The sequence below is a fragment of the Enhydra lutris genome, unplaced genomic scaffold (assembly GCF_002288905.1).
Source record: "Enhydra lutris kenyoni isolate GAN:26980312 unplaced genomic scaffold, ASM228890v2 scaffoldscaffold29, whole genome shotgun sequence".
Lineage (NCBI taxonomy): Eukaryota > Metazoa > Chordata > Mammalia > Carnivora > Mustelidae > Enhydra > Enhydra lutris.
The window spans coordinates 22,566,885-22,581,833 of NW_019154113.1; the positions used below are offsets into that span (position 1 = coordinate 22,566,885).

At 55.8% G+C, this 14,949-nt stretch overlaps 1 protein-coding gene across 1 annotated transcript; it reads left to right on the forward strand.

Annotated features, from left to right (window-relative positions):
- The first annotated feature begins 808 nt into the window (after positions 1–808).
- LOC111152585 (isocitrate dehydrogenase 3 (NAD(+)) alpha) lies at positions 809–14,550 on the forward strand. The gene is made up of 11 exons (XM_022511083.1): positions 809–888; positions 4,686–4,748; positions 6,744–6,827; positions 8,049–8,163; positions 9,311–9,498; positions 9,844–9,977; positions 10,681–10,783; positions 10,878–10,942; positions 11,949–12,033; positions 12,450–12,602; positions 13,893–14,550. Exons 1-11 carry the CDS (start codon positions 862–864, stop codon positions 13,974–13,976), a joined length of 1,101 nt encoding a protein of 366 aa, XP_022366791.1. The 5' UTR covers positions 809–861; the 3' UTR covers positions 13,977–14,550.
- Positions 14,551–14,949: the final 399 nt, after the last annotated feature.

Sequence of the window (14,949 nt, forward strand, 5' to 3'; positions counted from 1 at the left end):
AGGCTGGTCCAGCGAGAGGGGAGGAGGGCTGGCCGGGGCAGGGCAGGCCTGGAGGCGACGGAGGGAGAGAGTCCGCGGACCCTTCAGGGCCGGATCGCCAGGCCCCAAGACCGCCAGAGCCAGGGGGAGGCTGGCGAGGTCCCCCGACCCTGCCCAGGCCGCAGGCGTAGCTGTGGTTGACTGTTTTATCTCACGGAGGCCCTGGGCGTCGTCTCTCACCTAAGCACCACCTTGCAGGGCGGGCGGGGGCGGCCCTAGTGTGAGTCGCCGCGGCGCCCCGGGTCCCCGGGACGAGGCTCCCCGGCCAGCCCCGTCCCCCGGGAGGAGGCCTCCCTGGCCAGCCCCCTGCTCCGGGACTAGGTGCCCCAGCGCGTCCCCGCACCGCCTGCAGCCTCACCCGCGCGGCCGTGACGCCCGACGCCGGGGTCCGCGGGCCCGCGCCGGACGGGACCCAGCGCTCACGGCAGGCCGCCGGACTCCCGCAACCACTCGTCGGTGACGCTGTCACACAACAAGAAGCGTCTGTGACGGTGCGAGCCGTCCCCAGTACCCGCACGAAGTTGCAAACTGCGGTGAGCAGCCGCGTCTCGCCTGGCCCCGCGCAGCGGCCGCCCCCGGGAGGAGGGGGCGGGCCTTCCCGATGCTTCCGGGTCGCGTCTTTCTACGTTACTGCGAGGGGAGGCAGACGATTGGTCAACAGAGATGGCGCCCGTCCAGGGCCGGACCAGACAGGGGCGGGACCGAGACTCAGGGGAGGGGCCTGAGTGGGGGCGTGGCCCCCGCAGGGGGCGTGGCTCCAGCCCGGACTGCGCGACTGCGCAGTGCTGCCGCTGCTGTTGTCGCGGCGCCAGGAGGGACGCGATGGCGGGCCCCGCGTGGATCTCCAAGGTGAGAGCCCGGCGGGCGGGTGAGCGGCGCGCGGGCTGCGCGGGCAGAGCGGCGGCGGCGCTGTGCGCGGGCCTCGACGGGCGCGGACGGTGCGGGCGGCCGTGCTCCCGGACAGGCGTGCCGGAGGCGGGCCAAGGTCACGGCCGGGCCAGCGTATGCCCGCGAGCGCCGCGCGGCGGCCGGGGTGGGGGTGGCCCGGGTGGCGCGGGGGTCCGAGCGCGGCCGGCGGGGCTGGCGGGGGGATGGTGTCCCGGGCGCAGGCCGCGCCGGTCGCCGGGACACCCGGGTCCGCCACACAAACGGCGCGGCCCTCCCCCCCCCCACCCCCGGCCCCGGGACATCCTACCCTGGGCCCCCGCCCTGTCCCTGCGGAGAGCCCCGCGACCTCGAGGAGACTTGTCGCTGCCCTTGACAGCTCGGGGCGGGGGCCGAACCCGGAAGGGGCGTCAGGGCCCCCCGCGGTTCCTGGGCTAGTTTCTGCAGACGCCGCCGCTCAAGGTCATGCGGGGAGTCGGGGTCGGAACTGGGGGCGGCCCCGGGCGTCCCGCTTCCTAGTTGTCGGTCCCATTCTCCCTACTCGTGGCCAAGGTCACCCACGTGACAGGCACTGGGAAGAGTAGGCCCTGGGTCTCCTGTTGCGCTTCAAGCATGGCCCCTGGAAATCTGCCGCAAGAAATACCCTTTTTTTTTGGTAAAACTTAGTGCTATTTTTCTCCTTTGCTTTGAGCTTAAAGAGCATCCCAGGTCACTGTGATTTAGGGACCAGAGCTCTTCTCTGGAAGTCTGCACCCCCGTCCGACCTAGGTTTGCATCTGGGGCAGCCCTGCTTGTGGCTGTGTGACCTTGAGCGGCTGCTTTACATCTCTGGGCTCACGCGGCCGTCTGTAGGGGGTTGTTTGAGCGTTGGTCGCGGTCCTGGGAGGGCAGGAGTTCACCAGAAGGCGCAGCCCCGAAGCTTCCCCAGCATTCCGCGTCCATCTTGCACTCCCCCGCCGGCGGCGTTCCTGGGCCTCAGGGAGCGGGGTCTGCTTTGCCAGCCTCTCCGCCGGCTTCGTGCGTGACGGTCACTGTTCTGCCCCATTTGCTCCTGAAGGTGAAGTGATTTCTGGTCACGGTCTCAGCAGAAATCAAACCTTTCGTCACGGAGGTCGCCTCCACTTACTGCCTCATCTTCGGTGGGTGCCTTGCGCTTGGGAGGTGGGCTCAGGCGGCTGCCGGTGATGATGTGCCGGTCAGCCTGCTTTGCCTGCCGCGCTGACTGCAAGGAAAAACCACACCGCGGGGGCTCAGAAGCTGCTGGGCTGTGGGATCCGATGAGGTTCTCCCCTGATGTGGTCGCCCGTGTGGCCCTTGGCCAGCATTGGACCTCTGTGGGGCCCGTTTCTCCGTTTAGGGGTTGAAGCGAGAAGGTGCTGCAGAGCCCCGTACCCCAGGATGCTGGGGATGCTGGGCTCATGCTTCCAGCAGAGCGGTTCCTCTCTTGGGGGTACCTGCAGGGTTTAATCTGAAAAAGTGGTCTGCAGCTTAATCTTCTTTTCTAAAAAAAGCTTTATTTAGAGAAAATATTAGGTTTCTAAAGACTTTTCTGGTTCTGAAATGCCATAATTACAACGAGCAGGTTCCCCAGCAGCAAACATGTAGTGAGTGAGTACCAGCCATACATCCAACACTGTGTTTGTATATTTTTAAGTTGGATTGTGAAGCTGTAAAGGGAACAAGGAGCCGTGGATTGAGACGGCCCAGCACCTGAAGTCAGCCCAGTTCACGCGCTGTGAGCCTGGCCCTAGTCTCCTTACCTGAAACGGGCCACTGATTCCTGCCTCTCCAGGTTTTACAGCGGTAGCATAACGTAATGTGTGTACAGATGCAGTGTGAAGTACAAGACAGTCTCTGCCTTAAAAAAAAAATCTCATTTTACTTACAGTTCTGGGTCATTTTAGTGACTTAGGTGTATACTGCCTTATTCCAAGATCACATGGGAGAGATGACAAACGTGGACCACCTGAGAGAAAATCGTCCCAAGTATTAAGATGTTTGCTGGGGTGGGGACTTGTCAAATAAAAGAGATGGTCGAGGCTGGCCTGTGTCTCTCCAGAATGCATTCATTGAGCACCTACTGTGAGCCCCATGCTGTTGTCGGCACTGGAGGTCCGACAATGAAGACCTAAAAATCTTTGTGCTTGTAGATTGACATTTTAAATCACGGGTTGGTTAGGTCTTTTGTCACAGAACATGGGCCTGTTTTGTATGACTGTCTTCCCCCTCTTTCTCGCTGGGCTGGGCTGGGCAGATGCGCTCGTCACATTTTATCGTGTTCCTGTCACCTAATGCTGTTACACAGCCTCTCTTCCAGGGGCCCGTCTGTCCGTGGATGAATCATGTTCTGGGATTAAGATTTTTGCCACCAGTTTTGGCACAGAGTGTTCTTTTGGGTCCAGAGGGATGACTGTACACGCCAGGTTAGAGAACACTAGTTCTTCCTACCTGCTGGGCTCTTGCTCGGTGTCTCGTTAGTGGATGCCAGGGTGACTGCAAAGGGTTGGGCCTTATGAGAACCATCCCCAGGAGGGTAGACCAAGCCAGGGTGTAACAAATGGCTTATGTATCTAGCGTGAAAAAAAGTTACCTTTATAACATGTAATGAATTTTAGTACCTGTGGTCTATGGACCCAGTTTCTTTCTTTCTTTCTTTCTTTTTTTTTTTTAATTTATTTATTTGACAGACACAGCGAGAGAGGGAACACAAGCAGGGAGAGTGGGAGGGGGAGTAGCAGGCTCTCTGCTGAGCAGGGAGCCCGATGTGGGACTCGATCCCAGGACCCTGGGATCTTGACCTGAGCCGAAGGCAGAGGCTTTAACCCACTGAGCCACCCAGGTGCCCCTGGACCCAGTTTCTTAATAGGACTTTGTACCAGTTTCCAATGACTTCAGTTATTAAAGTTCAAAGTAACCTTTTAAAATGTGTTTCTAGTGTCTGGTAGCATTGAGTAGAAACCAATATACCAGTGGTAACATCTTGGGCTAGTGGGGTTAGGGGGCCACTTTGCTTTTTTCTGTATCCTCTTTCCTGACAATTAATAATAACGATCACATTATTTGTATTACTAGAAAACTAAGTAAAATCTTCATTCTGTATGACATAGGTGTCAAATGGTATTAAATAAACTTTATTATATTTTGTTTTTATAAAGTGTAATTACTAAATACTCATGGGAGAAGAACAGGCACTTCCACTGGTTCCGTCAGTAGTTCCTTCCACCGAAGGAGCACTGGACTGGGAGTTGGGAGACTTGCAGTCTGGTCTCTGCAGCTGTAGGCAAATCCTGACCCTTGAGATAGCGATGCCTCCACCTGTGTAATGAGTGAGTGGGGCTCTGGAATTTTTAAGGATGCTTCCAGCTTAAAATTTGTGATAGTTTTCTTTGAATATGTGTCCCCCCCCCCAAAATGACCCGGTAGTCAAGAATGTTGACCTAAAACCTTCCAGATCATCTGAGAAAATTTCTGTGTTTGAGTTCAAAGGGATAGTTTCATTTGACCCTCAGCATTTTTTGGCAACTTAAATTCATCAAGTGAAATGTAAAAGTACATAGTACTGAAATTTTCAAGGCAAAGGTAAGCCAAAAACTGAGGTTTTCAAATCTGAGATAGCTCGTCACATCGAGCTAACATAGAAGTTCCTGAATTACGTGTGCAGACTTGCCGCGTCCTCAGCCATCAGAAACAGCCTCATCTCTACTCCTCACTGTACGTGGTTTACTTCTGTGCGTGACATTTCTTTGTTGGTATTGATGTAGGTCTCTCTGCTGCTGGGGACGCTCCGCAACCAAAAACAGGTGACCAGAGGTCTTGCTGGTGGTGTGAGTATGATTACATCTTTTATTTTTTCCTTTTAGAAGTTTCTCAAGAAGGATGCTCTAACACATTTATGATACAGTTTTTTTGTTGCCATTTACTTAAAATTCGGGAAAACCGTGTCCCACTTAGACTGGATAGTTAGATTCTTGGCTGACATGCATAAATTCGTCGGATCACTTGCACTTTTAAGAATTCCCTCACAGCTGGCTCTGTTAAGCCTGTCACATTGATGTCTTAAAGGAGCCTGGTTAAAAATAGAATCACCCTTGAGCCTGTCGCCTCCCTTCGCAATCTCACTTTGGTAAGACGGTTTTTTTTGAAACTAGTACAAGTTGAGAGAAAATTGTTGAGAAGCTTCAAAGCCTGCTTTGCATTTTTATTTTGTGAGCTTCCCTAAAAACCGTAGAGGGACCGCTGTTAGGAGGGCCCCCGACTTGCCTGAGCCTCTCACCGTCTTTGTAGACATGTTAGTGGATCTCCCATTTCTCATTAAATCTGCTGCTTTTAGAACCCCCAGCCTGTGCTTCAAGAGCCAATACCACACTGTTAGAGCATTCTAAGACTGTGGGTCAGCGACTTCCTGTGGGTTTTGTTTACCCCCTTCTTACAGAATCAGATTGGATTCCATAATTCTCTGCTCCCATACAACGTCTTACTCTGGGAGGGGTGTGTAAGACTTTCGAACCTCTTTTCTTCCATTGACTTTCTGTACTGTGGAAGAAAAGTGGATTCTTCTGGTGGCCTGATGACGTTTGTTTTACGTGGTGGGAGAACAGGAAGAAGAAGCCAAGGGGTTCTTTGGGCTCCTGCTTATGCAAAAGACGCAGAACGACGCTTGCATTTCAGGCGTCAGGCTGGCCGCGCTAGCGTTTCGGAGGCGCTCAGAGCTGACCGGACGAACTGCGCTCTCTGCTGTGATTTAAGCTGTCCGTTTCGTAAAGATATTTGCCTGGTGGGACGGGGTTATATTTGAAAGAAATAAGAAGAGGAACTAAATTTTTAAAAGATGTCTTCGGTAATAACAGAGAAATTCAGAAATAGTCCACCTGCTCAGTGAGTATCAGCGGAAGGCAAACGACCGGTGACCCTTGAGTCTGTGATCTAGAACAGTGTAGCGCAGGCAGCTACTCAGGAAAAGACCAGGGACCGCAGTCTGGGCCAGAGTTCCCGCTGAGAGCAAGTTCCCGTGAGACCTGTTGTCTCCGAATGGGGAGAGGCTGTGTGAATATGGTCTTACCTCACTGAGGTCCCGTCGTCACGTCCCTTTATACATTTTTATTTCTACGTTTGAAATGCCGGCTTGATTGTTTGAGTCTTTGTCCTAAAGCTCTGGTGTTGCGTTATAAACACCGTTGTCATTCTGTGGCTAACTCAGACTCTCAGGTGTGACCATACTTGCTGCTCTTGTAGGCCCCACAGAAACTCCGCCAGGCTCCCTAGGTGACACTTGTCACTGAGGTGCTGGTGTTACAGAGGGACTCAGGAAAGTGGGGACCCCCTTGTGATTGGAAGTCCGATGTTCTCTGAGTTCTAGAACAGACCGCAGCAGTCCTCTGGGAACGTGTTTGAAAGTGTTTTTAAGCCTGAGCAGCTGGGGGAGGACAGACCTCCCCAGAGTCCCCGTGGCGAGGGAGCAGTTGCCTTCATGGGAAGCCCTCCGAATTCCAGTGACGGAGCATGGTGGGAACTCTGTTCTCCTCGGTTGCCCAGACGTGAATTAATTGGCCTCTTTGTAGCTTGTCTGAAAAAAATATCAATTGGGAAGTGTGCTTAGTAGTTGATTTTGTGTTATCTGAAGAGCATCACGTAAGCCTTACGAAGGCCTCGGAACTCAGGTGGAGAGTAGAGTCTCTTCTCTTGAGGGACGTCTCTCTTCCTGAAGGCCTTCCGGTCTTCCCGAGCAGCCCCCCGGGAGCTGGATTTCTCTGTGAGTAATGTTCTTTCCGGACCTTCCAGCGTTAACCCTGACTGTCCTCTTTGGTGATTCTCACGCTCAGGTTCAGACAGTCACTCTAATTCCAGGCGACGGCATTGGCCCCGAGATCTCAGCTGCCGTGATGAAGATTTTTGATGCCGCCAAAGTAAGTGCCGGGAAAATGCCTGCGGTGGTCATTTCTAGAGAACTTTCCTTGGGCAGTTGGAGTGTGTGAGCTCTTGGGATAACTTGTGGGAGGTGGGGCGGTGTCGCCCGTCGCCGAGACCCTGGCTCAGAGTGGCTCGCTGCGGCCGCGGGGATAGGAGCATGGGCTGGCTTCGTCGTGCGCAGTCACACAAGTCGTGCCGCTGGGCCGTGGGCTCAGCCCTGCCAGTCCCCCGTCTGCCTTGTCCCTGCCTTCCTGCCAACCCGACCAGAGCTGCTGTTTCAAAAAACCGCCTAGGAGATTTTGAAAGATGAAACCACATTCCTGCTGTGGGGTCACCCTGAAGCGTGGGAACGATTATCGTGGCGGCCCAGCCTTCCGCGCAGGGGTCACTTCGGAGCGCGTCTCCGTGAGCAACAGCCCCGCGGAGGGGCAGGTGGTGCGGAGAGCCGGGGGGCTGCTCCCCCGCTGAGCGCCCTGTGGAGAAGGACCCCCCCACACCAGGGGCGTCTCCTATGCCGGCTGCTGGGGTGCATCTGGGGAAGGAGGGGACCCTGGCGGGCGCCTGTGTGCATTATGGACCATATCTGGGGGTTCCCCACAGCTGTACACGGTACAGCCGACATGCCACACGCTCGCTGGTTTGCAACGCGAGGTCCAAGTCCGTGGTATTCAGTCCATGCTCTGAGCTGTGCAGCCGGCACTACGGTCTAGTTTTAGACTGTTCTCACCCCCCAAACAGAAATCTTAACCCTCCTTAGCACTCGCTGCCCGTCCCCCAGCCCTCCCAGCCCGCCCTTCCCTCCGCCGGCCCCAGGTCACCACTTGGCTACTTTCTGTCCATACACTGGCCTCTTCTGGACACTTCTTACGCATGGTTTTCTACTGTGTGGTCTTTGATGATCGGATGATTTCTACTTCACGCCCGTGTCGTAGGCGGCCGTGTATCTCCTCTCGCCGCGATGCTCTGACTCTAGCCGCGGTAGGAGTTGCGAGAAAAATAAGGGGGCAGGTGGCAGCTTGGTGCGGACTGGACGGGTTGGCGCGCAGAGGCCCTCCGGTCACAGTAGGGAATGACATCTCTTCTCGCGTGCCAGGAACTTTCTGGACCTTTATTGTGCGTTTTCACCAGTCCCCCTGACGTGGAAGACGGGTCCTCGGAGTGGGTGCCGGTCACCCCCGAGGCCTGCAGCTCACTGTGCTCTGTGTCGCCGCATCTAGGCGCCCATTCAGTGGGAGGAGCGGAATGTCACGGCCATCCAAGGACCCGGAGGAAAGTGGATGATCCCTCCCGAAGCCAAAGAGTCCATGGATAAGAACAAGATGGGCTTGAAAGGTAGTGGCCGTGCGGGCTCGGGCACGTCTCTGCGCCACGTGCTCTCGCAGGGCTGCGCCGTCGGAGCGAGGGCTGACTGCGCTGTCGTGCGACCGTCCCTGCGGGGCAGCCTCTGCTTTCTCCGGCGAGTCTGTACCGGCGTGCGGCTGACGTACGCATGTGGTTGTGGGTGCGCAGCGCGGAGGGTCGCCTTCCTGCCCTCCCGCCGGCCCGCACGAAGCCGCCTGGTCACGGCGAGGTGGTTTCTCACCTGGGCGTGTTTTCCCCAGAAACAGAGAACAGTACAGGCTTGCTGGCCAGTGTCAAACGGAAGTGTGTGTTTTGGTTCACCCAGATTTACCTTTGCACACTTTCCACGTTTTTATTATTATTTTAATTAATACGTGCTTCAGGTCATGATTGAAAACACAAGCGCATGCCTGGGTCCCGTGGAGCACAGGCTGCGGGTGCGGACACGTGTGAGTCCAGATGCCCTCTCTGCCCCTCAGAGCCGGGGCTCTGCGGGTTTCTTAGTTTTGCTTTTGTTGTTTTCCCTTCACTTTTAGTTTATTTATTTATTTTTTTTAGTTTTCAATATATTTATTTTTTTGACAGAGAGAGCACAAGCAGGGGGAGGGAAGCAGGCTCCCTGCTGAGCAGAGAGCCCGATGCGGGGCTCAATCCCAGGACCCTGAGATCATGACCTGAGCCGAAGGCAGAGGCTTAACCCACTGAGCCACCCAGGCGCCCCTTCCCCTAAATGACAGCGGGAATGTTGTCACCTTGTAGGTGGTGGGGAGGATCAGATATTGGCCATGCCCAGTCCTCCCCCGGGAGGTGTGTGGTGTTTTTGAGTGCAGTAATGTTCCAGAAGGCTTCCAGGCAACTCTTCCTCCTTTGTTTGAGTCAGGGAGGGGGTACAGTCAGAGACAGGCCTTCTGCACAGCAGTCTGGGTGGGTTAGCGGGTGGCCTGGGTGTGCCCGCCGGAAGCACGCCCGGTGCACGTGTCACCCGGCACTTCTCATCCTGACTACGCCCCAGTGGGAAAGAGAAGCAAGGGAATACTGGAACTTCAAGTCAACGTTCTGTACTTGTGTCCATAAAGAAGAAGAAAAGGCAGCCCCAGAACGTACCCCGTTGTCATCTGGGTGTCCTTCTTTATCACAGGACCTTTAAAGACCCCAATAGCAGCTGGTCACCCATCTATGAATTTATTGCTGCGGAAAACGTTCGACCTTTATGCGAACGTCCGTCCGTGTGTCTCGATCGAGGGCTATAAGACCCCTTACACTGACGTGAACATCGTCACCATCCGGGAGAACACGGAAGGCGAGTACAGCGGCATCGAGCATGTGGTACGTTCGTCTCACGCACTTTCTCATTCGCGTCGCCTTCTGTGCACTTGGGACTGTCACTCGGGTTCCCGGGTGTCGGGAGCCGCTTGTGGGGACGGCTCACCGTGACCCCTGTGAGCTGGGGGCTCAGACCCCAGCCTGGGGCGGGCGTCTGCTGGGAGTCCCGATTCCCCTCACAGGTGTGTTCTGGGGCAGGTGGCCTCTGCACCTCAGTTGTCCCCATCCGTTCCGTGGGCCCCGTGACACCTGCCTCCCGGGGCCGGGGCTGCTGTGAGCCCCGCGCGTCCCCCGTGGCGGGGCGCCCAGCGCCAGCCGCGCAGTGAGGCCAGACCCGCTCCCCCTCAGATCGTGGACGGGGTTGTGCAGAGCATCAAGCTCATTACCGAGGAGGCCAGCAGGCGCATCGCGGAGTTCGCCTTCGAGTACGCCCGCAACAACCACCGGAGCAATGTCACAGCCGTGCACAAAGCCAACATCATGTGAGTCCCTGCTGGCCGGGGCCGCTTGCCGTCGGGGGCTCAGCGACTGGAGCCCTTCCTTCTCCCCGGCCAGTGGGCTGGGCAGCTCTGTCTGTGAGCAGACTGTGGGGAGGAGGGACTGGGCATCATCGGAGCAAGACACTGGAGACCGCATCCCCAGCTGGTGTGGCCGCGAAGCCGAGGCCACGCAGGTTGAAGAACAGGCGCGTGTGCCTTCCCGAGTGGGCTGGGGCAGCGTCTCTTCACAGCCGTGTGCCGGGGGCTGCCCAGCCAGCGCCGTCTGACGGGTCCTCGGCGGTCACCCTCTGCTCGCCCCAGGCGGCTGAAGGCAGCTCTGGACGGGCGCAGACACGGTTCCCTGACCGGTGAGAGGGCTGGAGTGTGTCCAGTGGTACAACCATTTAAAGGAGTCAGTCTTAATGTTTTCTTATATTTCTTCATTTTTGCTGGACAGAACTATTTAAAATAATAGTTTTTATTATGATCAGACTATTTTACATTTTTATGCTCTTTTGTACTTCCAGAAAAATCCGCATTTTCAGTTTGCTTTTTATTAACTGCCTAAAAAATAATTTTACTATGATTGAAATCAGATGTCTGGGCTTCTGGTACTAACATTTCTTGAACTTAACTTTGCTCTCTGACCTGAAACTTTTCTTTCTGCAAGCCTTTCTTTCAACCATTTTTATTTGATTAAATACAGGCGAATGTCAGATGGGCTTTTTCTGCAAAAATGCAGGGAAGTTGCTGAAAACTGTAAAGATATTAAGTTTAATGAGATGTACCTTGATACAGTGTGTCTGAATGTAAGTATAAGTGCTTGCTCACCTGCCTTCTGTGACTGTCGTGGGCACAGCAGCCCAGCTGCTGGTCGCTGAACACGCTGTGCGTCCCTCACAGATGGTCCAGGACCCGTCGCAGTTCGACGTTCTCGTTATGCCGAATCTGTACGGAGACATCCTCAGGTGAGCCCAGCTCTGCGTCGTCGTGCCTGTAGTTCATTTGCGCGTGCCCTGAAGTGCATGCGGCTTAAGGAGTTCATTCAAATACAAAAAGTACCGCGTGTGTCTGATGAGTTGTGTCGTGGCGCGTTGGTGGGGACGTCAGTGATCACGTGTTGGATGGCTGATTCGTTTAATTTGCCACATTGGCTCTGGGCTGTGCTCTGATGATCCGCCCCTCTTCCCCGTCTGAGAGGTTTTGTTGGTTGGTTGTTTGCTGTGTGTGTAGCCAGGAGGCAGTCCTTTTTACAAAATTGTTGTGACATCATTTCAGACTTACAGAAAAGTAACAAGATGGACAAGGAACTCGTGTGTCCCCTGCCCCCCCAGCGCACCCCTGCTAACGTCACTTCTCCCTCTCGCGCTCAGCCTGCCTTCCCCCTCCTGGTGGGCCCCTCCCCAACATGCGCAGAGGTGGCCGTTACCGCTACGTCTGTTAGTTGGCATTCTGCCGCGACGGTCCGCTTCCCTTCTCTCATAGTTACTTGTGTCCTTCTGTCCGTTTGACTCACGGGTATAACCGTCACAACCATTATCTGTATTAGTCAGTGCGTGTCCCTTTGAGCTGTCGTGTCTTCTGGACACAGCCCGCCGTCTGCTTTCTGGAACAGTCAGCTGCCTCCGGCCCATCCTGGTTTTCTACCTGTGGTCCCAGATCAGCTGTTTCTCCAAGGAGCTCTGGTTCCCTTTGTCAGAGAATGGAGTCTGGGGCACCTGGGGGGCGCAGTGGGTTGAGTGTCTGCCTTCAGCTCAGGTCATGATCTCAGGGTCATGGGATCGAGTCCCGCGTCGGGTTCCCTACTCAGTGGGAAGCCTGCTTCTCCCTCTGCCTCTTCTGCTCCCCTGCTTGTGCTCTCTCTCTCTCTGTCAAATAAATAAATAAAATCCTTAAAAAATATTAGATAAAATCCAAAGTCTGGGCGAGGTGTTTAATTTTTCAGAACACCTTTGAAATGTTTTTCTGCCCCAGTGACCTGTGTGCGGGACTGATTGGAGGTCTTGGTGTGACACCAAGTGGCAACATTGGAGCCAACGGGGTCGCGATCTTCGAGTCGGTAAGGACCCGGGTGACACGGGAAAAGCAGCGTTCACTTAGGAATGGCCCGAGGGTCCGGGACGGGTTATCTGCACAAATACGGTTCAAGTGTTGAGTTTTCCCAGGAGTCATAAGAAAACAGTGCTTTCCTTGGGTTGTTTGTCTGAGCCTGGTTCATTCATTCATCTCCCCCTTCTTTGTTTTGTGTCCTTGTTACTATGTGTCCTTCCTCGGTTACAGCACTGGGTTGGAAGTTGGAAAGGGTCGTCAGTCTGCATTGTTGCACTCTACCCATTATTCTGGCTCTTGATTTTTCTGAGGCGTTCTGTCCTGGCCCCGTGGCTGATGATAAGGGACGTGATGGGGCGCAGCCCCACGTGACTGGGAGGGGACTGTTGCTGTCCCCCTGACCGTGTTTGCATTTCTCGCTGGTAGGTTCATGGCACCGCCCCGGACATCGCGGGCAAGGACATGGCCAACCCCACGGCCCTCCTGCTCAGCGCCGTCATGATGCTGCGGCACATGGGCCTTTTCGACCACGCGGCAAGAGTGGAGGCCGCGTGCTTTGCCACGATTAAGGACGGGAAGGTACGGGTCGCCCTCTTGTGCACGCTGCGTCCGGGCGGAGGAAGCAGGCATCGGCTCCCGAGCACACGCGGTGTGTGCTCTGGGGAGAGGAGCTGCGGGTTTCTCCAGGGAGGCCTGGGAAGCACTGGCACAGAGACACCCGTGTGCTGCGGGAGGAGCCACGGTTTGGGGCCCGGAGCCTGCGAGGCCTCGCTGTCCTGCCTTGGGCGCACGATCTGGGCCAGGTCCCTGCCCCTTCCCCCGCAAACCCGGGTGATGCCCCTGATAAGGTCTGCGTGGTCTTCCACAGCCAGGGGAGTGGAGGTCCCGGCCGTGGGGGCGGGGGGGTCGAGCGGTTTGTGCAAATCGGGCGTGTGGAGACGGAGCACTCCATGTGAGTTGTGAGAGTAAGACAGCTTTCGTAAAAGCAGCCATCGTGGCTATCAGGACTGTGTGACTGTGTGTTCCCCACACACGGCGTCTCCGTCTGGCTCCACCCCTTTGGGAGGTCTGGGATGGGAGCATCCCTCTCCCCCGGTGAGGGAACCTGCCTTGTCCAAGGTCCCACCGCTGCTCCAGGGCGGCCAGGCTGGCGCGCAGTCAGGCTGGAGCCCGGCCTGGTGGTTCTGCGCGTGGGCAGGGAGGAGGCTGGGTCTCGAAGGCACAGGCTCTGTTCCGAGTGGCCGTACCAGCCCCGCAGGGTTCCACAGTGGCCCTTGGAGCTGTGCGGGAGGCGGTGGGACGCGGCAGGATGGGAGAACTAAGTGTCTCGGGGTCCCTTTGTGAGCGAAGGGAGGACAGGCTGGTGGACGACTGGGCTGCAGGGGGGAATCCCTCCTCAGAGGAGAGTCAGGGAGCCAGCAGTCTGGAGTGCCCGGCGGGCTGTCTCCGAGGACTGGGAGCCGCCCGGTCTCTGGCTCATGAGTCAGGCACCGCGGTATTCACGCTGTCCCTTCAGTTCATTTCTCAGCTTCCCCAAATAGGTCAACTCTGTTTTTTAAACTTTGAAACTTCCCCAAGGGATTTGTGCTTCGTTTAAAGGTCCACCATCAACTGTTTTTTTAGGGTCTGCTGTACTGACAGAGGCACAGTTCTGGAGAGCCTCCCTCCTCCCCTGTTGCGAGTGTGTCCTGGCCTCGCCAGGTGTTCCGTGTGCGCTAATGGGGCCCGTCATCCCGGGTGGGGGCCTTGCTCTCTGCGGGGACGGCCGGACCAGCTCGGCCCGCGTCTCCCCCGGGGCGCTCCGGGAAGCCGGCCTGGCTTTGCTCTAGTGCGTGGCTGCCTTTTATCTTCATTCTTTTCTTCTCCCAGAGCTTAACAAAAGATTTAGGAGGCAACGCAAAGTGCTCCGACTTCACGGACGAGATCTGTCGTCGAGTACGAGATCTGGATTGAGGCCCCGCGAGCGGCGTCTGTGGCCGTCAGTCTCACCGGCCACGCAGGTCCCGCCCGTCGTGCCCATGTTTGCTCCGCTTCTTTCCTGATGGGCCGCTTAGATGTTGCCTTTTCTGAACAAAGTCTGTGCAGAGGCTGCTGGTGACGCCCCCAGGCCTGCTCTCCGAGGACTTTCTCCAAGTGCTTGTTTTATTTATTCGGTGTCTATCTGGTATATGTTTTTTGTAAATTCTGAGTGGACTGTATCGTTTGCCATGCTAATCATTTTACATTTCGGTTAAAACGGTTTTTCCTCAGCTGTAAATACGATACAGAATTAATAAGAGAAAACATAACTTTTTAAAGAAAATCTGTTTTCCTTGGCTTATGAAGAATGTAATAGAAACAGAATAGATTATCGACATGTTAGTAAGGGTGATATTCTTATAAAGCTACACGGGCATGGAAGAGGTCTCCTGCAAAGTTCAGGTCAGAACCAGTGGACACGGCATATTTCTTAGTGATGTGGGGAGTAGACAGGCGCCTCCTTCAGCGTGAACTACTGACATGAATAAAGACTTTAAGAACTACGTAATGGGCGACGTAATTTTTGTTAGTAATGTTTGTGGGTTCGGTTACTTTGTTACCTGGAGACGCACCCTTCTCGGGGAGAGCTTTAGCAGAGTGGAGGGGCGGCCGCAGGACCCTGCAGCACATGTCCCTCTGCCCGTAGCAGCCCTAGGCCCCTACTGCCTCGGTTGCGGCTGTGGTTGAACTGGGGGTGCTGGCCGGCCTGCCCTGTCCCCAGGGCACCGAGTCACTGCCTGTTGTCCTGCCTCAGTGGCGCCAGTGAGAGATGAGCCCGTGGTCCAGCCTGGGCTCCACCACTGACCCCCTCCCCATGCCCCCCCACCCCTTTCCCCACCTAGCACCTTTGTCCTTTATGTCAGACGCTAAGTCACTCTTGTTAGCGACTCCTGTCCTCTCTTACATC

What these genes read in the sequence shown, in the direction of transcription:
- LOC111152585 (XM_022511083.1), top strand. Translation starts at nt 862, where the DNA reads ATGGCGGGCCCCGCGTGGATCTCCAAG. An exon ending in GAACAAGATGGGCTTGAAAG is followed by an intron (nt 8,164 to 9,310) that starts GTAGTGGCCGTG and finishes TCTTTATCACAG; the next exon opens with GACCTTTAAAGACCCCAATA. An exon ending in ACAGCGGCATCGAGCATGTG is followed by an intron (nt 9,499 to 9,843) that starts GTACGTTCGTCT and finishes GCTCCCCCTCAG; the next exon opens with ATCGTGGACGGGGTTGTGCA.